At 43.0% G+C, this 19,591-nt stretch overlaps 1 protein-coding gene across 2 annotated transcripts in view; it reads left to right on the forward strand.

The window, feature by feature from the left end:
* The window catches only part of ABLIM1 (actin binding LIM protein 1), a 192,048-nt gene that overhangs the window by 24,655 nt on the left and 147,802 nt on the right, over positions 1 to 19,591 (forward strand). Inside the window, exon 1 of one of the 2 annotated variants that reach the window (XM_067000418.1) lies at positions 17,554 to 17,761. The exons of the other annotated variant lie outside the window; for it this stretch is intronic. Within the exon in view, the coding sequence (XP_066856519.1) occupies positions 17,749 to 17,761 (13 nt within the window). The 5' untranslated portion in view covers positions 17,554 to 17,748. Of the gene's footprint in view, positions 1 to 17,553; positions 17,762 to 19,591 lie in introns of those variants that run through there. 2 annotated transcript variants of the gene reach the window in all.

A 19,591-nucleotide genomic window follows, 5' to 3' on the forward strand; every position in this document is an offset into this window, starting at 1 on the left:
CTGGTGCTGAAGTCCTGGGTTTAAGATGAGGGAGTTGTACTTAACCACCATCCTAAGAGCATTGTAGGACTGAAGAAAGTAAGGGAAAGAGCAATAGCTGTATTTGGTTATGCATTTATTTTCTTTCAGTCAAGAACATGCGATAGCAATCGATTTTTAATTGCCCAGGTGGTGACCAGCCTGGGCATGGCACCTGTGCTTCTGGGACTGTCCAAGCCTGAGCTGCTTTTCTGAAATAAATCCCCTGAGCTGCCATTGTTCAGGCCAGTGCTTTTCTGTAGAGTGCCAGCCCAGCTTGTACTCTTCAATAGTCTTTGCATTAGCTTTCTTCGGGGGACCCTGAAAACTGCCTGCATCACAAGCAATGTAGTCACAGGAGTGTGTTTATTTGCAGAAACATTTTCTGTGTCCTTTCAAAAATCCAAAGAATTGTCACTAGAGTATTAATGTCAGTGCGGTAATTTTTTTGTTTGAAAAAGTCTGTACATCCTTTGATTTTCTTTTTTAAGTTTGAGGTTTCGCTTTTCATTGTCAGAACTAACTTTAAAATCCACAAAAGCTATAGATCATGTATTTAGATATTTACTGTTTTTGAAATAATTTGTTATCGTTTCCCCCAAGATCAAATTACTGCATATGTTTTCCAAGTGTCACCCTTGCACAAATGTTGCCTTAAGAAACCTTTTAAAATGTGCTGTGTACTTCACACGCGTGTGTTCTGAACGTGAACCCAGTTCACTGGTAAACTTTCCATAATCCTCTCCATTGTCAACCCCCTACAGTCACTGAAGTAGACTGTGTTGTGTGGAAGTCTTGGCAGAAAGTGCCTTTTGTATGCAGTGAAAGCAGCCGATGGCAGGCGTGCTAATCACCTTACCTCTGGGGTCTTCTGAAGCCACAGCAGCATTAATCGTGTTACCAGCTGCAGGCTGCGCTCTGACCTTCTGCCTGTGGAAAAGATGCTTCTGTTTGCAGAACCCAGACATGGTGTGGACACGAGTGTGACGTACTTTGCATCATGATCTGAGTGCTTGAATCTTGTTGCTGTGTGCTGCTCAGTGGCTGCTGTACAGCACCCTACAGGCAGCTGCGTTTGCCCACTGGTTCTTGTTTGTGCAGGAGCTGTGAGAGTGATGGCACTGCGCGGAAACGGGATGCACAGGATCTTAGAGCTTATCAGCTGAAGGCTTGGATGCTGCATGGCACTTGCTGACACTCTGAAGTGCATCTTTTTAGTTGGTAAATTCCTCAGGCCCCTCCTACGTCTCTGTTTTTCAGTGACTAAGGGAAGGTGGGCTCCAAGCCACATCAGACCTTCAACTTGGATGTCCTAGGTTGGCAAGCCCTCTTTGGATAGTTGCTAGTACACTGAAACAGATGTTGTGGGAAGACTGGAAGTATAGTTATTTTCCTGTATTAGTACTGCTCCTGATTCCAGAACTAATCTGGAAAGCACAGAAGACAAGAACCCTTTTTTTTTTTTTTAAATTAAAAAAAAAATAATTTAAAACTAATGGAACCATTCATGTTTTTCATCCTTTCTCTAAAACGTTCCTTATCCCTAGAAGCTTTTCTCTAAATTATTCTGTGTCTTTTTATAGAAGAAAAATACACTTCAGAAAATAAATTCTATTGGTCTTTGTGTTGTGTGCTGCCTGAACAGCAGGTACTTCAATGAAAATCAGCATCTCAATGCCTTCAATCAGTTCCGCAGCATTTGAGAGTTTCCACGTAGGGACTGTAAACTTCTGCAGGCCATCAAGTGCAAACCAACTGTGAGCTTAGAAAAAGAAAATACAAAGTGTATTTCAGCGGGATATATGTTATTCTAGAGGATAAATGTTGATGGAATTTTATTGTGTGAAGCTTAGTTTTTTTTTTTCCTTTTAGTTGCCCATCTGTGCGCATGAAATAGCTTGCATCCTATGTCAGACAATTGATGTTGCTACAGCTGAAATGAACAGTCCTGGAAATGTACACTTACCTCTGATTTTGGAAGTAATTTTTATGAATCTTAGGGGTCTAGAATTACAGACTATTCAGACGCTGCTAGCTAAATATTTGGGTCATTGTTCAAATAATTAGGTAAGTTTCTAATGCTCTCTGGGATTAATTTGACTGAAAAAAGTATAAACATTGCATTTTCTGTTTGTATCTATTTTCATTGCGCTTTATTTCTGACTTCGCAGCAGAGCAGAAGCCTCATGAGAGCTGGTACCGTAGAGGACACCTCGCTACAAGTAGCTGCAGTATCAAACTGGATGTCCTGAACAGTTGTTATCTAAACTATATTACATTAGATAATCAGTAATGTCTTATCTGTTCCTATTTTTAAGGTATTGAGGTTCTGTTGTGTTGGTTTTTTTTTCATACTATTGTTTTATTTTGTATTCAAATGAGAATGAGATTTTTCTTGATTTTCGCAGCTGAATAGAATAGAATTCTGAATAGAATTTCCTTTACCATTTATAAAAGGGGTTTGGTGAAAGGCAGATTGTACAGTAGCTGCCTGCTTAGCTGACAGGTGAGAGATTTATTAGGGGGCTGTATTATGTTTGTTGATTTATTTATTATTAAAAATCCCTGGTATCACTTATGTTCTCTTCTATATTTTTGGCTTCTGAGTAATCAAAGTCATAAATGGAACAGGTGTAAATTTTCCTGGTCTCTTTACAGTGTAGACTCTATACCTGTAGGAAACTTATGACAAAATAAATATATAAATAAATCTCTTTTAATATTCTCCCAGTATTTTTTTGACTGTAACTGCAATAATTTTATCCATTATATAAACTCAGAAGCCTAAGAGCTGTTAAAATTGTGGACTTAGTAATTGTCTTTTTGTTTTGATAGCTGTACAGTGTTACTGCAGTGTAAAAGCCAAACAGAGCAGTCAGTAATGTTAATATACAGTTAAATTTTTAAAAGTCACAGGAGAAGCCAAGGGAAAACCTTACAATTCATATCAGAGAAGCAGGCAAATAGGTGGGGTCAGTTAAGGAACTGAAAAACCGGAAAGACTTACGAATATTCCCCGGCCCCTTGGCTGTCTGGTTAAATTAGGCAGATACCGCTTACGTGGCTTTGTGTCTGTAACGCCTAATGTTATTTTATCTTGTCTCGAAAATTCACCTGATGGGTGAAGATGTATAGGTTTAATGCCAGATTTATGAGACTTCTCTCTCTGACGTTAGGATTCCCTTGCTGTAGCCCCATGTTCCCAGAATGCCTGTAACAGGGAGCAGGATTAGGCAGCTGTCAGCATCGCTTCCCGTCATTTCAGAACAACTGACTTGCCATTGTGGATGACTCTGACTTCTCCCTCTCATTTTAAAAATTTAAATAATTGGTAGCTTTTAATCAAAAGACTTGCTTTAATCCATTGCTAGTGAAGCAGGGAGCTGCTCTCAAGTGTCTAGCGCTAATGTACGTATAATAATGTAGCACGGGGTCTAGAGAATATTTATGAGCGGCTGTGTATTTTCTCTGAAGATTCTAAGCTATTTTGCAGGATTTAGATTTTAATATTGAAAGCTGCTTTGAACAAATTTGGGTACTCCGGTTGCTGGATGCTGCAGTGACAATGCTATATGAAGTTGTTAAGGGAGTAGGGAAGAAAGCATTTTACAATGAAAAAGCTGTAATACTAAAGAGTTTAAGTGACTACGGCAAATATATTTCTGCCCATATGTGTGTTTTTTGACTTGAATTTTGACTTAACTGAAATGGAGTGGTGGAGGTGGATCTTCTCTGTCCCCTAAAAATAAATAAATAACCTTAGAAAAACACTTGGCTATTTTTTTTGGATACTTACTAATTTTGTGTACCATAGTTTTTAGGTGCCTATTTCAGCTACTTAGAATTTTATTTTTGAGAGGTGGCATGAAGATAGCTTTAATCAGGCAAAGCAAGAGATTCTGTGTGAAGAACTTGCCCGCGAATTTTGTTTTCCAGTTCTGTTGACATCCTTGTCTTGACCCTTTACTGCATTACATTGCCTGTTATAAACAGTATCAGGGACGGCCCCAGCAATATGAATATGGTGTTATATTTGGCCTGCTCTCCAGGAAGGGTTCTCATGCAGTCCTATATAAACAGAAAGATGATCAGTTAAACTAAATTGCTATAAAAAGCATGGACTATGTTTCTGGAACTGTCAACCTTTTTTCTTTTTCTTTTTTTTTTTCTGAATAAACACTTACTATTCAGCTGAGACTGTCTCTCAGAAACATCCTAAGATGAATCTGTACCTGTGGGCAGGGTTGCTTATTAGCTTTGCCTGAAGACTTGCTGAATAAGGTAGAAGGAAGAACATCACATATGTTTTCCTTATGCAGATACACCTGACGCAGTTTCTGTTTTTGCCCATGAAGGTGTAAGTACAAATGTCAGCAACGCTTGGAATAGTTTTTAGAACTTGAGACTTATTAGCAAGTTACTGATGCAACAGAGTAGAGAAAATAACATCTACCATTTCTCTTGAGGCCTCATCATGACAAATAATTTCCAAAGGCTTGCTTCTTTCCTTCCTTGTTTAATCTTTTCAAGAGCAGAAAATTACCATAGAGCACTAGAGTACCAAAGGCAGTCAGTCTGTCTGGGAGCAGTACTTTTAACAAGTGTTTGTCTGCCCATTGACAAGGCTGGAAATACAATAGTATAATAAACAGACGCGTGATGGGGAAGGAAGACATAAAATTCACTCCACTCCACAGGACACGTTACTTGGGCTTTTTGTTTCTAACTTTCACCAAGAAACTGCTGTGAGTGAGGAACGTGGCAGATGTTTGGCCTAGTAATGATATCAATGTTGGGTATTTTGGGGGTAAATTATACTTCAAAAATCTTAAAGATGTTTGTCTTCTGTTCTCTGTGGATCTCTGCTATCATGCCTCTCATCGCCACACAGCTTCTTAGGCAATTTTTGTAATTTAAAGTAGTGTCAGGCTTGACTCATCCTCGAGTGAGCTTGGGCAAAGGAGACAGGGGATGGCTGCCTGCACTTGGGCAGGGCTGCAGTCCTCTGCCTGTGTCGGGGCCGAGATGGCATTGCGGCACAGCGGTGGGCTCCCTGGGAAGGTGCTGCTGGATACCTTGTGAAATCTGACTGCGCTGAGGTTCCTGAAACCATATCAGCAAGAAACAAAAACGAATTTCAGATCCAATTCAACTGAGGTAGTTATAATTTGTTTCCCTAATCCGTGTATAACTGCTTGATGTATTTTTAGACGCATCACTGAATAGCTCTCTTTAAAGATATGGTAGGTTCCAGTTATTTGATTATAGTACTTTTCACTTCTTGTCTCAGTGTGGCATGAAATTGTTGCAGTCCACATAAGAGACAGCTTCTAGTCTTAAGCATTATAGTTTGATTATACAGCTAATGCCCACTCCAGTTAGTCTCCTGATGTTTTGGTAAAGTCATCCCCCACAAGGGTCTCTTCCTTGAGTATATCTTCATTAAGCTATGTACTTGAATGCATGCAGGCAGAATACTCAGCTAAGTAACAGGTCACCTTTGCTCTTACCTCTTTCCATCTCTGTTTTTCCTCCCTGGTCTATCTTCAAGCGTGTTTTGTCTTAAAGGGAGTAGGGCAACCCGTGTGTGTCTGAGAATTCAGATTTGACCATTTTTCATTCTATGCAAAATAAAGGCAGTGAAACAAAGACCATCGAGCAGTTCAGTAGCAAAGAGAAAAACTTGTTCATGGTTGAAAGTAATCCTACCAGTTTCAATACCAGGAAATTCTCAGGCTTAAGACAGTCTGCAGTGCTCTGGGTGTATAGATTTACCCTGAAACAGTACTCCTGCTACTGTGCTTGGCATCAGTTTGCAAATCTGATTCTCTGAATTTGAAACTCCTACCGCTTACTGCAGTGGGACTTCTGCTTGTCAGGGCTTTGTGTCAGCCTACTTCATAGTCCAGTAAGGGCTGTAAAGTTCTCTGGATTCTCTGGGACAAGTGGAGCTACCTATGTAATCCAGAGCACGGTGTGGATGGCTGGCACACATTCTGTAATGCGGCATGAAGTTTGGTCTGTTCCTACTCCCTCTTCTGGGTGAGGGTTACATAAGAACTTACAGGACACCTACAATTTAAAGAAGCCAGAGCACTCTTCAGGATTTACAGTTTTTTTCCAGTCTCACTGTTAGACCTACGACAAGTATAAACAACCTTTGTTTTCTAGTACACATTCATTTTAACCCATGAGAGAGAAGTGGTGTGTCCAAGATTCTTCAGAAAGTCTGTGGTGAAGGTAAGACTTAACCTCTGGCATCTTGGGTGCCACTGCAGGCTGTTAGTTACCCTTCTTCATGCTCCTTTGTGTTTCACTCTTTCCCCTCAGAGCTATGTACTGATAGTACAGACACTTCCACAATGCGGCGTAGTGAAATAATGCTAGAGAGAGACAATCACCATCACCCTGTCATGCCTAAATACGCGTGCACTCAGGCGTGCACGCACACTTGCGAACTCAGTCACTTAAATAGGTGACAGCATAAGGACAAATTCTCCTGCGTTTATACCATTTCAAGTTCCCTTGACAGTACAACTCAGTCTCTGGAGCTGCAAAGGTTTGCACTCATCTGAATTTCAAAGTAGCTGGTGAAGCCTTCAGTTACGTGTAACCGCTGTGCTGGTTTTCTCTAGGAAGTCGGTATCACGCTAGTCTGATCGGTGGAATGCTGCTCGACTTCTCCAGCGCTCGCTGCTTTGCAGATATGTAGGGCATAAATACAGATTAACTCTTACCCTGCGCCAGCTTGGCACGTACAAGAAAGCTGCTCTCCCAGTTAGCTACAGGCAAAAAGCTTGTCTGGCTAATGCTGTGCTTTTAGAAATGCTGTACGAGAGTAGAAGGTGACTTAAAAGTTGTGATCCTTGGGAAGATGTGGTATTAGAGAAAGCAGGGAACGCTGCCCGCAGCTTTTTGTGGAAAATATGGGGAAGATGCTTTGGCAAGCAGAGGGAGTTTCTTCTCAGCTTGTGTTGCCTCCCATCTGCCCGCTTGACTTTGTTCCTCTCGGCAAGTGTAACTTCCTTGCATTGTCGGCTGCTGCAAGGGTGTTGTTTGAAGGAAATGGGTCATAAAAACTTTGTTAAAGGCTTAGTGGGAAATGGTAAGAGCAGTAAATCTATCGGAACAGGTTATTCCTGTCCCCAAATGAGGCAGCAGCCAACCCTGGTTGTAAGGAAAGTCTCTGTGTTCGGTGACTGCTGCCTGATCCTTCAGCCTACGTCCAGCTCGGAAGACTTCTGTAAAATTCAGGCGGTTTTGGTTCCTTTGCTGTTCCTTCTGTGGTCTCTGCGTAAAGTCTGCGCTTGAGGAGAAGCCGAGGGCTGTCAAGTACAGCTCAAGTGACAGCTGGCATCATCCGCGGCGTTCAGCTGCCGTCGCCTTTGGAGCGGAGCCTGACAGGGGCGTTGTGTGCTGTTCCTGCGGCCTGTGACGGGGCGGCAGGGACCTGTCACTGCTGCCACCCCCCGCTGGTTGTCCCTCACTGACCTTCAGCGGGAACCCAGCCTGTTGTTGAGGGGACTCAAGGTGGGGGAAAGGCTGTCTGACCTGTTACTGGGGTTGCTCTTCCAGAGTACACGAGGCTTTTTCTGCCAGGTATTCAAGGGAAATACTAAAAAATCCCCCTGCGTTGGTTACTTGGGTGTCAGAAACAAAAGAGTACCAGCCTTGTGGAAGAGCACCTCGAGTTACAGCTGTCTCACCCTGCCGTCGCCGGGAAGATGATGCAGGGCTGTTTGTTTCTGTTTGCTCTCCAGCCTTCTGTGACAGCTGACACAGTCCGATGGAGGGACATAGGAACGATTCATCCAAATTAAACAAGGATGTGAATCCAGAGTAGAAGGTGCTCTGATTGATCTTAATTTATTCTTGTAATGAGCTAACTGAAATTAAGGTCACTCTTAGTTATGAACAAGAGTGTCCACAAAAGGCTTTAAAGTGCTTTATGTAATTCATTTCAAAAGTTAATTTGAATTAATTTTCTGAAATGTCTGCAGGCAGAAAACCCATTATAGTCCGTGTTTGAAGACTGCAAGCAAAAGTAAATCTGCCTGTGCCATAACAAGTCATTATAACAGAGCGACACGGCGGTGTCCCAGTGGGCTGCAGGCAGCCCTGTGTCACACCACATCGCCACGTCCCCTGGGCCCAGGTCTCTCCTCCGTGCACAGCCGTGGCCTCAAGCCCGCACCAGGGACTAAGGGCTCCTGCTGAACATGATGCCTTTTACCTACCTCCTACTCCCGGTGCAGTAATTTACATTTGCTTTCCCCTGGCTCTGACGTACGGCACCTTCACCCACAGCTGAGCAAGTCAGTCTTTAGACACATTTTCCAGAGTTTCATCCAGAATTTCTGCCGGGGTTCAGCTGCTGGGAGCGAGGAACGGCAGGCTCCCCAGGGAACACAGCTCCTGGTCTGGCTCCGTGCCCTGAAGGCTTCCTGAGTGCCACGTCCCGCCAGTTAGCCCCAGCCTGCGACTTTGGTGGCTGCTGTTCTCACTGGTGACTCAGAGAAACTCGTTTTGAAAAAGCTGAATCCCACTTCTGCATTCAGGAGGGTTGGGAGAACGGAGGAAAGACTGGGGACTGCTCTGAGCTGTGAATTACAGCTGGATGGCACTGGTGCTGTGCCTGTGCCACTCTGCCACATGGAAAAATTGTGCTTGAGAGTGTTCTGATGGCTTTCCTCTGCTGCTCAGGAAAGTATGTCTGAACTGCTCCTGGTTCAGGTCCTCTCTTATGCTACTGTATTAAAGGATTGTGCTGCTCACAGGCACTAATTCAGCAGCCCAGGAGATCCCTTTCATACTCAGAGCTGCTCAGAAAAGGCTTCCACTCTTATGGGGTAATTCTAAGGGAAATTTAGAGGGTTTGTTTGTTTGTTTGTTTGTTTTTGTCATCCAGCCCCTCAGATGCCAAGTGCATTGCCTTCCCAAGAGCTGCAGCCCCTTGCTACAGAATTGGTTGTTTCCACGGTAGTGCTGCTGTGGGATATGGCAGTAATGAGACGCTGCGCTGGGATCACAACTGAAGAGCTGGTCCCCACTGTGACAGACGCTACCCAGTCAGAAAATACTCTGCTACCTTAAAGCCTTGCTTGTGAAGCTGTAGCTACGCTGGGCTAAAGACAGGCAGCGAGCTGTGTGTGGAAATCATCCAGGAGCTGAAGTCAGCGCAGACTGTGGCTGCCCGCTAATGAAGTTGTTTTTGTTGCTGCAGTACGGGCTGGGTGCTGGCAGGCTGTCAGCAGCTGCTGCCTGCCAGCCGTGCTCCGTCCGGGCTGCTGGATGCCTCCCTGCCTCCTAGCATGCTCCCAGCGCCTGTGTAGGTGATGCTCTTGCTATTCTGGGGACGGCCAAACCTTATCTCACATGTTTCGAGGGTGGAGGCGTTGGCCCTCGCTTCTGGAATAAATACTGTCATCTCGGAGCACAGGGATGTATTTCTGGCCCTCTGGTGGGGCAACCAAGGACATAACCTGGTGGTCACTTGGGCTGGCAACAATGTCAGCTTGTTTGTCCAGCCTTGCTTTGGAGGCTGTGAGCTTGCAGAGCCCTTACCTCTCCGGTGTGTAATGGGGCTTACACAGGGAAAGAAGTTTACGTGGGAATTCCTTTAAGGAAAGATTTGGAGCCATCTTCCCCAAGAATAGTTTTTCTTCCTGAAATAGAAATTTGTTTTTCCTGAGCTGCAAACAAGAGTTGTCACTACAGGCAGGTCTGGAACACATATTTCAACAACTTTTAAATAAGCATTTGTATTATTTAGTGCTAGCAGCGACCAGTTTGTCACCTCTCCAAGGCACTGGAGCCATTGAAGTATTTCCAAGGTATTTCTAACCCATCTCCTGTCAGATTGCCTTATGATAGCTTTACTCACAATGTGCATTGAAATTTATGAGAATTCCTTTAGATTTTGGTGTGTTTGTGTTTTGTTGGAAAGGAGTGAAGTTGAGTAGGAAGCAGCGCCTTTAGAGAAGCCAGGATTTTTCATCTGCTTTAGCTATACTATAAGCTAGCAGGTTTTTTTATTTCTTAAACAGCTTCCAGAAGATAGAAAAGCTCTTAGGTTTTTCTCTGTTTTTAATGTGGTTTTATGCAGAAGGAATGCTATTGGCGTAGAAGAGCAGAGTTTTTAGTTTCTGACCGTGTGAGTAATATGCATATCAGGACATAGGTGTCATTAATTATTCCCAGGATTAGCTCTTTTTCTTCTCCTTTTTTTTTTTTTTCTCATGTGGTTATAATTGAAGAACAATAGGAATGGCTGTGACGGCCCAGCTCATTTGTTTAGTTTGGAAGCTGCTTTGTACACTTGGATTTGCTGAAACTGACTTTTGGAAAATGGGACTCTTGTTCCAGAGGTCCTGAAATGACAGCTTTGCAAATTGATTGGTGATAATAGTGAAAGGGTATGACCAAGTGACCAAGTCTGCTGAGACAGGTGACTCGGAGGTGAGGGAAGGATTGGTACGGTCAGGCCAGCTGGAGATTTTAGAAGACAGTTGTTAGAAGTACTCTGGTGCCTCTGGGAATAGGGTATAGGTGGCATGGAGATGAGACGAATCAAGTCTAAAATCTTTTGACAGAAACTGATTTGTCTTGAATTTGAAGTCTAAGACTCAATACAGCATTTAAGAGTTTTTAAAAATTGATGGGTAACACCATGCTTTATTATTATTTTAGTATTTTAGATTGATGATAAAAGAACGATCAGTGTGAATTTAATCTAGAGATCACCGGTAGAATTTTCTTGGCATGGCAAAATTATGAGAAGAATCCAAAATGAATCTTGAAGTACACAAGGAATTTAAGCCTAGCAATGAGACAGAATTTAAGATTAAAAATAGCATTTAGTCTGTAGCTGGAAATAGTTCTGAGCTGGAAAAATTAGTGACACAACAATAAAGCTATCTGGAAACTGAGCTTCCAAGAATATGTGATCCATGGAAAGGTGTCTACGCAAAATGGACGAACGCTCACAGAGAGTGGAACAAAGGATTTGTGTTTCCAGTGTAGGTGTCTGTAAGGTATGCGCTATCCAGCCTTACAAATCTGTGATCAGAGACATACTCCGGGTGGAATTTGTTTTGAACCGCCTTCTTTGGCAACGCGGTTGACCTTGAGCAAGGCTTTTCATACCCTTTAGCGTACATAAACAGCCTGCTAAAAGGCCAAACAATTTGTTGGCTTTTTTTTTTTTTTTCTAAACTCTTGATTTGTCACGGAACAAATGTGAAACTCATGATAGAAATTAGTAGAATAAGTGTGTAGGTGTCATCAGTGTGCATAGACTGCTGACTAAGTGTTCAGTCAAATGCCAGCTAAATCTCACTGGCTTGTGTTAATTTTTGTCCATTAAATTGTTCCATGCATTCTCAGATGCTGAAGGGTGTGGAATTATTTTCTGGTTGATCTGAGATGGATGGGTAACTATGACAGCTCGTTCTTTAAATAGAAGAAACAGACCACATCTTAGCTGCTTTCTGTTCTTTGCAGGAGGGCAGGTTAATTAATAACAAGAGAATGAGGTGTTAAAACGCCTTGCTAGTTTCCCTTCTGTGACTGTAATAGGAAGAAAACGGACAGAAGAGAAAGCTGTTGCTAGTAATAGAGGGGAAAGGGAGGAGTTCTCAAGTAGTGACCAAAGTACTGTCTGTTTCCGTATGGGATGTGTGCATATGGACATCTTGGTCTTCTAAAATGGCACCACAGCTCTTCGCAGTGCTAACTGCTGGGTTTCGCTTGGGCTGATCACCCTTGAACGCATTCTGTCCAGGTTTTGGTGTGTAGCAGTGGTGCAGCTTTGCACTGAGTGTGCTTGCTGTTCTTCAAGCCGACACAACATCTGCTAGAGCGTATTTGCTGTCAGACTGGGGGTCGTGGACTGACTGGGTGGGCTAGGTTTTTGAACTGGCTAGACCATTTAGGCTGAAGGAGCGTCTAGCAGCCTGTCCCAAGCAGTGTACCTCGGGGTTTGATACTGGAGTTACTGCTGTTCAACATCTTCCTCAGTGACCCAAATGGAGGGGCAGAATGCCCCTTATAGCGAGTTCACGGGTGGCACTGGACTGGGAGAGCAGCCAGTAGCTGGAGGGAGAGCAGGGCTGCCACGCAGAGGCACGTGAGCCACCTGCAGGGATGGGCCAGCAGAGAACTTGGGGTGTTCTGCAAGGACAAATGGAGTCTGGCACGTCGGATGGAAGAACCAGGCAGGCTGGGAGCATCCGGCGAGCAGAGAAGGACTAGCGGGACCTGATGGACAGGTAAAATGAGAGTCAGCACTGTGCCCAGACAAGCTTGCTTATGACACCAAGAGCTCATTCTGCAGTGGAATAAAATTTACAAGATTTTCAAGAATGTAGCTTTCAGATCAAGGGAAGTGATGGCTCCCCTCTGTGCAGCGCTGAGAGCTTCCTCTGGAATAGTATCACAGTACCCAGTTTTACACACACACACCCCTGGTTGTAGAGGTGCCAGCCACAAGATAGAAGCTGACCCTGTAGGAGTTCCAGAATTCACACAACCAGCGATCTCCTTCTCCATCCCCCGTGCATTCATTGCTCTTGCTTGAAAGGGCTCTTCCTTTTAAACCCTGTCCTGATGGCGAATGACCTGCTGAATGTTGGTCAGTAGGAGTTTCTAGTTTTTTGGTCTCTTGTCCCACATATTAGTCCTGGCCAGAATTCGCTTACTCTAGCAGAAAATTTTGGGCAGAAAGAAGAAAGGACTTGCACCCAGGTGAGCTCCCTGTGTGTTGCTTGTAGTGCATGGGGTGCTGAGTAATAGGAGCAGCAATGCTGAGCTACCGGTTAGGTGTGGCAGGTAGCACTGAGCCTGGTTCTTGTCTTCTGCCCTTGTACCACAGATAATAAATAAATAATAGAACCGCTGATTCTGCGAGGCAGCCCCAATGCATTTTAAATAACTAGGAGCAAATGTCATTGCCCTACTTCTAAATAAAACTCGCAGGTATAAAAACATGGGTATGTGAGTTAAAAGAAGAATAAATCTCCCTCTCTTTTGACCTAACCATTTCTGTAAATTTTAATCCTGTATTTTTCTATTTAACATTTTTTTTTTTTTTTACTGCTCATTTGTTAGATAAACAGAGTGCATGTAATCCTGAGGTCTGTTTTGCTACCACTTTCAGTTTTCCCTGCTTAACATAACAAAAAAACAACAACAAAACCTTATTTATTCAGATTCACTAGTGCTTGACATCCTGAAATTCGCTGTGTGGCTATTGACTAGACAGGTGTTGAAGTTAAAAACAAACAAACAAACAAAAGCCCCTCTTACTTAGGTTTCTGTATTACCTTGCTTTAATCACTGTGATAAGAAAGAAAATTTTCTTGGTCTGAAGTCACATCTCATACATAGTATTGTCAGTGGTAATAAAATTTTAATGAAAGAATTTTTAATATAATCCAGTAGGCTGTGATAAAAATTGCCTTGAAGCAAAAAAGAGCTATAAGGCATCATTTGAATTCTCCCAGTATTTTTCCCTATCAACTGTGCTTTATACTTACAGCACACAAAGTGCTGTAAAAGCCATTAACTGCTTCAGATGTTCCCTTTCTAGCAAATTTTTGAGCCTTGGTCTTCAGATATTGGTGATTTATTTAAAAAACAGTTACCAAAAAGAGAGAGAGCTGATTTTTCGGTTGTACTACATTGTTCATTTGTTGTCATTTTGAATAGTCCTATGGGTGTATCAGTACTTCCACACAAAAACAGAACTGAAAAGCTGTCTTGTGGGGTCCTGCCTGGAGTGGTGTAACGCCTAGCTTCTCGCTCTGGCTTTGCCCCTGATCTGTGGCGTGCAAAGTTAGACCAAGGCATTCCTTTCTCTTTATGTCTTAATTTGCCCCCCTGTCTCGTGGTTATCCCACCTGATCAGGTTTTAATTGGTGCAGGAATGTTGCTACGTCCTATGGTGTCTCAGCGGTACTGAAGTACGAATGGCTGCGCTTCTCATTAACTCCCAAAACAATGCTCTGGTTATTCTGAAAATGTAGAGCATGTCAGCTGAACTGAAGGCTCATTTGAGCAAAGTCTTAATGACAGAACTTAACCATTGTTGGTTTTTATCTCAGAGTAAAGAATTCTTTTGACCTGATCTGAGCCAGCAGAGCAGCTTAGTGCAAAAGTGTCTGATGGGGGGTCTTTTTCACAGACTAATGTAAAACATGACAGATGAAATATGGACAAATTTGTAAACTTGAATATTTATTTTTGAGAAATTACTGATTAAGGTGGAAGAGATTATGGTTCATACACAAGGAAAACACAGGTGTCTGCTAACCAACTGTACTGATGACAAATCTGGGAGGCATATTCAGTGCCAAGTAGGGATTAGAATGTTGTACAGAGGAGTTGAGGGCAAATCATAAAAACAGGTTAAAATTAAGTTTTAGTAAGTAATATATATTTGTGTAGTTGGGGACTAAGGACTTTTGCTGCTCGGTAGGAATTAACCAGTGGGGGAATGACTGTCAAGGAGAATGCTCACCCCTTGTTTGATGGCAGGCTGACGGTGGGTGGGTAAATCCCAACTTCTCTAGACGGGTGTGTGTTGGTAGAGCCTAACAGAACAGATGCTGAGAGAACACGTACCTGTCAGGGCACACGTCCAGGAGTACGTGGCACTAGTGAAGGAAGAGCAGCTGTTTTAACTAATGGATTAAGCTGTCACAGGAAAAAAGTTCATAAACATCCCGTTAACAAATTTAGTATAGGAGCCAGAAGGAACTGAATCCTGACACCTGGCTTCCAGTGGGACTTGCAGACATTCATTTTTTAGGTTGGAACTTGGTCAGGTTAGGTAAGGAGTTGTGTGATGTTATAGCCTGTAATTGCTGACGGCTGAACTTGATACACTGGAAAGTTGCATCCATTCCTTCCATCCCCGTATCATATTTTGCCGCTCAGTACCATGCCCAAATTTCTTATAAAAAACAAGACAGTAAAGTCTTCACTTTAGAGACTGCATATTCTTTACATTCTTGTAGGAGATGTAATATCACAGAGACTGGTAAATGAAACTTGCATTGTAAAGACTCACACCAGGTGACGTGGGAAGCCTGATGCCGAGGATGGGTGTGCGCTCAGGGTCCTGTGGTGCTGAGTCTGGTTCACTTCCTTACATCATGCCTCACTGAGGAGTCTCTGAGCTGACAGTCAGCCTTGGTGTATTGTATTAAAACTCCTGACACAGATAAAGCCACGTGTGTTCGGGTTGAAGGAGAACATCAGCACAACTGACGCCTGCCTGTCACTTTTTTGCTTTTGGCAATCTGATTTTGTATCTTTACAGCTGTTACTCATTACGAATTAATCCTTGAACCAGGCTTTTCATTTAGGTCTTAGCTGACTTTGAGGGTTGAGTTTTCCTTGCGAAAACTGAGGATGTAAGTGTTCTTGTCACTGACAGAGTGGAAATATTTTTATTTTCCTTGAGAGTTGCTCAGCAAGCAGATCACAATTGCAAAAAAGTTGCATCAAAATTCAAAAAAAAAAAAAAGGTTATTTGTAAGCAAAAACCAGAGCAAGAGCAACCATTACTAGCTGAGGATCTCACCCAAAGTTATTTATTGTGAAGATTTGGTAAATGCCAGCCTCTGGTGGGAATAAAAGTCACTCCTGCTAACACACTTTCCTTCTGAAAGAAAAAGCATTTACTTAACGAACAAGATGCCAATAAAAACAGAATCATAGAAAAGTTAATTAATGAGATGATTTTAATAGGTCCTCTTTTGTTTCTTGGCAACAGAAAGCATATGACAGTCAAGTGTTTGCCAAACGTTTTATCTTCATGCTATCCATTTGTGATCCATTGCTTGGCGCCTGCGTTAAGAGCCAAGTCAGGGGAACGCAATCAGTATCAGCAAGTTCCCAAGCTACAACTCGGGATGGAAAAGCACAGAGGGAGGTTGCACATTCTTGTAGCTCAGCAAATGCTTAGCATAAAAAAAAAAAAAAGACAAAATTGTTCGGTAAATCTTTATTTAAAGTTTAAGGGGAAACTGCCATTTTAGTCTGAGAAGCTATTTAAAGCTCAATGTATCACAACTGATATACTTGCATTTCTTGCAAGCATACACTGAAATCCCAATAGTGCTGACTCAGCATCCATCCTTCCTGCATGCGTATGTTGGGGAGCATGCAATTTAGAATCAGAGAATCAATTTACTCCCTCTTCTTGCCTTCTAGTAATGACTGTAAGTATGAGGACGCCTGGGCTCTTTCATCAGGGCTGTCACTAGCTCAGCGTGTGAACTCAGAAAGTGACTTGTTGTCTATACGGGTGGAAATTTTAAAACACTGTGCTTAAAATTAGACACCTAAATATAAACAGCTTGTATTCATGCAGGTGTAAGGGCTTGTTGGAAAAAAATTGGCTTCTATGCTTGTTTACCTGTAAAACCAAGTGGTGCTGGAAGAGGATAAAAAATTCTAAAATCTATGGGCAGCGAAAGCATGTAGAAAATGATTCTTCAATTAATTTATTTATTTCCCCACAAAGATAAGACTTTTCACCTCAACCTCATTGAATTAGCGAGTGATAGGCTTAAAAGCTAAAAGAGCTATTTGGGAAGTGCTTCTTCATTCCTCGCTGGAGTGCAAGATGGAGCTCACTACTTCGGGGTGCAGAGCAGTGAAAAGGAGGAGGGAGGTGTTCCGGGAGGAATTAGAAGAATTTAGAGAGAATGGGTGCCTTGGTAGCTGGCAAACACTGCTCTGGAGGCAGTCTCCAGCTAAACCACCTCTTGCTGCAACGTGAGAGAGAATCTAGAGCGCTCTCTCAGTGTTTGCCCTGGTTCGTATGGTTTTTCCCTTAAGCAGTAGCTCTTGATTGCTAGCAGAAGCATTGCAGGTTTTATATCTTCATTTATGCCTTACCTAATTAGAATACTGTACAAGTTAATTAATGTTTTTAAAACCTTGAGATCATCAAATGGAATGGATATGCAAGAATTTCAAGTGATGTCTGAAGGGGGAAGGCAGGTCTTTATCTAACTACAGGGGCTCGGTGTTGTGCCGTTGGCCCAAAACCTCCCTCATAACGCACGTATCTGCGGGCTGCTGCGCTGGGCTCTGGGGCTGTCTGGGTGCTAGGAGTTCTGCCTTAATACAGGGCTGCTTTTAAAACCATGTGACATTTTGTAAAGTGCCCTGGGATGCAGCAGGATGAAAGGTGCGTAAATACATGTAAAACGTTATAATTAGGATGCAATTAGCAATGCACAGGGAAGGAGTGTTTGCTTGGCTACGCTTTGTATGTCTATAAAGTTTCATTATTCTGGAGCACAGAGTGCATGGCATAACGCCTGTTCCAAGCAGTTACACTTGAAAATAATTGCTACGCACAAGCATTAAGGAAGTTATTGTAAATTAGTTTCTGCTGGGAGACAGAGACATTGCTGGTGATGCAAAAATTTCACTGGATGGAAAAAAAAATCTGGAATAGTCACCACTGGAAGCAGTAAATGAGAAGGAGAGTAACTAGCGATCAGGAGCCTCAGCCTAGACTGGGAGGTGAGGGAAGTTGTTTGCTGAAGTAACGAGGGAGAGTCTGCTGGTGATTTCCATCCTGTGATCTGCTGGTTCTGCTGCTGGCCCTTACGAACCAGCTCCGGTGAAAGGCTGCGTCATCGCAGGAGCTGTGTGTGTGCATATTCTGTTATGTGGGGCTGGGAGTGAGAAGAAACAAGGAGAAAAGCTATGAAGGAACAGGGTAAGTTAATTTCCTTATGATAAGAGCACACTCGTCCTTTAAAGTCTCAGTCCCGTCCCTGTTCCTGCTCCCCCTCCTCCCTTTTTTTCTTTCTTTTTTAATAATTTTCTCCAAACAGGAGGTTGAATGCCTAGGGTTGGGATTCCTGATACAGACTCACAAAGTTGAGCATAGAGTTTTGTGGTCCTGGGCAGATTTCTTAAGTGTTTTCTTAACCTGTAGCTGGGAAATAATATCTCAACAAGGCTAAGATCTTCCAGGGAGCAGGCTGAGCTATTACGGTCTAATGTTGTCTAGGAAGGAATGCTTTGGAAACTTGAAGGAGAGGCTGAGATGCCTGGTGTGTCTCCCAGCAGACACAACAGGAATTTGCTGCTTCGTGAATCTGTGGCTGTCTGAAGGGGCCGATAACGTCCTCGATTAGTGCGTTCCCTGATAGTTGGCAGTTTGTGGCTCTGGGAGCTTCTGTTTGTATTACATGAAGTCCGGAGCAAGGGAAAAATGGTATTAAATGTAAATGAAAGCCCCACAAACACGCTCTTCAGTTTAAGAGCCATCAGATTGTTGGTCTGTGTGGTGGCATCACTGAGGACGTCGTCGCCTCTCTGTGCTGCTGGCACCAGTGTCAGTTCTGCAAGGCCCTCGCACCACGGGGCTGGTTATGCTCAGACAATGCAGGAATTACAACAGTCCTGAGAACTGTATAGGTTGAAGTAAGCTAAATCCAGTGAGATTGCTGTAGATCTAATAGCTAACAAGTCTCTGCTGAGCTTTAATAGCCAACAAAAACATCTCTCTGATGAGCATAACAGACTGCAGTATTTCAGAGTCTTGTCACTTGGCGAGATTTGAATGTTTTTTTTTTTTGTTTTTTTTTTTTTTCATGGGAACAACATACAGTGTTTATGGCAGCACACCCGTGGATTTCAAATCCCCCAGGGTTTTTGGAGGCTAGATCCTCAGCATATGAGAAGTGAACAGAGATTGCTGAGATGAGACTGGGGACTGGTAAAGTGCATGAGAATTGATCACTTCCCACTAAATTACCAGGAATGGTCAGTTAATTTAACATAGATGAAAGTCAACGTACAATCAACCTGTGTTATAGAGGGGTGTGTATGTACATACACAGCCACACAGAAGAATTAATATATGGCTCCAGCATAGTGTCCAGTACTATGGCTACTAATAATATAGAGCTGGTGTGAGCACGGTGAGTTGTGCAATATGTAGATGTCTATTGCATCATTCTCAACTTCTCCTTTCATCTCTTCACCTGAGCAAAAAAGATCAAGATGTGGTTAGCTGCCGAAGTCACAGCGGCCTACTCCAGGAACTTGCCTCTTAACAATGCCGGAGACCCAGAGCGTGCCTCTTTGCAATTGTGTCTGAGACGTACGCACTGCGCAGTTGTATCTAGGAGCAGAGTCAACAAAAATAAGTGCTAATGGTCAACGCTTCCTGGGAATGCAGTGCTCTAATTCTTTTTGTCTGTAGAACAGGCCTAATTGTATTTGCCTACCACATAAGAGTGTCAGTGAAGGTAATTAAAGCGCAGAGTGCCTTGATTATTAGAAAGGAGGATGGGGGTGGAGAGAAAGCAGTATTTCTGTTGAGCTAATCGTTTTCTGTCAGGCACGTTGAAGTCCAAGCAGAGTGAACGCCCTGTCCTGCACTACACTTAATTTGGCAGCAAATGAAAAGCGTAAAGGTGAAGGAGGAGAACGGCAGCCTGCGACTAAAGGAAGGGAGGCCGGGTTCCGGGCCTGCATTTACAGCTGTCTGAGCGTCTGGATGAGTGTATATTTTTAACGAGCTGGCTGAGAAGAT

Source organism: Anser cygnoides, chromosome 7 (assembly GCF_040182565.1).
Source record: "Anser cygnoides isolate HZ-2024a breed goose chromosome 7, Taihu_goose_T2T_genome, whole genome shotgun sequence".
Taxonomy (NCBI): Eukaryota; Metazoa; Chordata; class Aves; order Anseriformes; family Anatidae; genus Anser; species Anser cygnoides.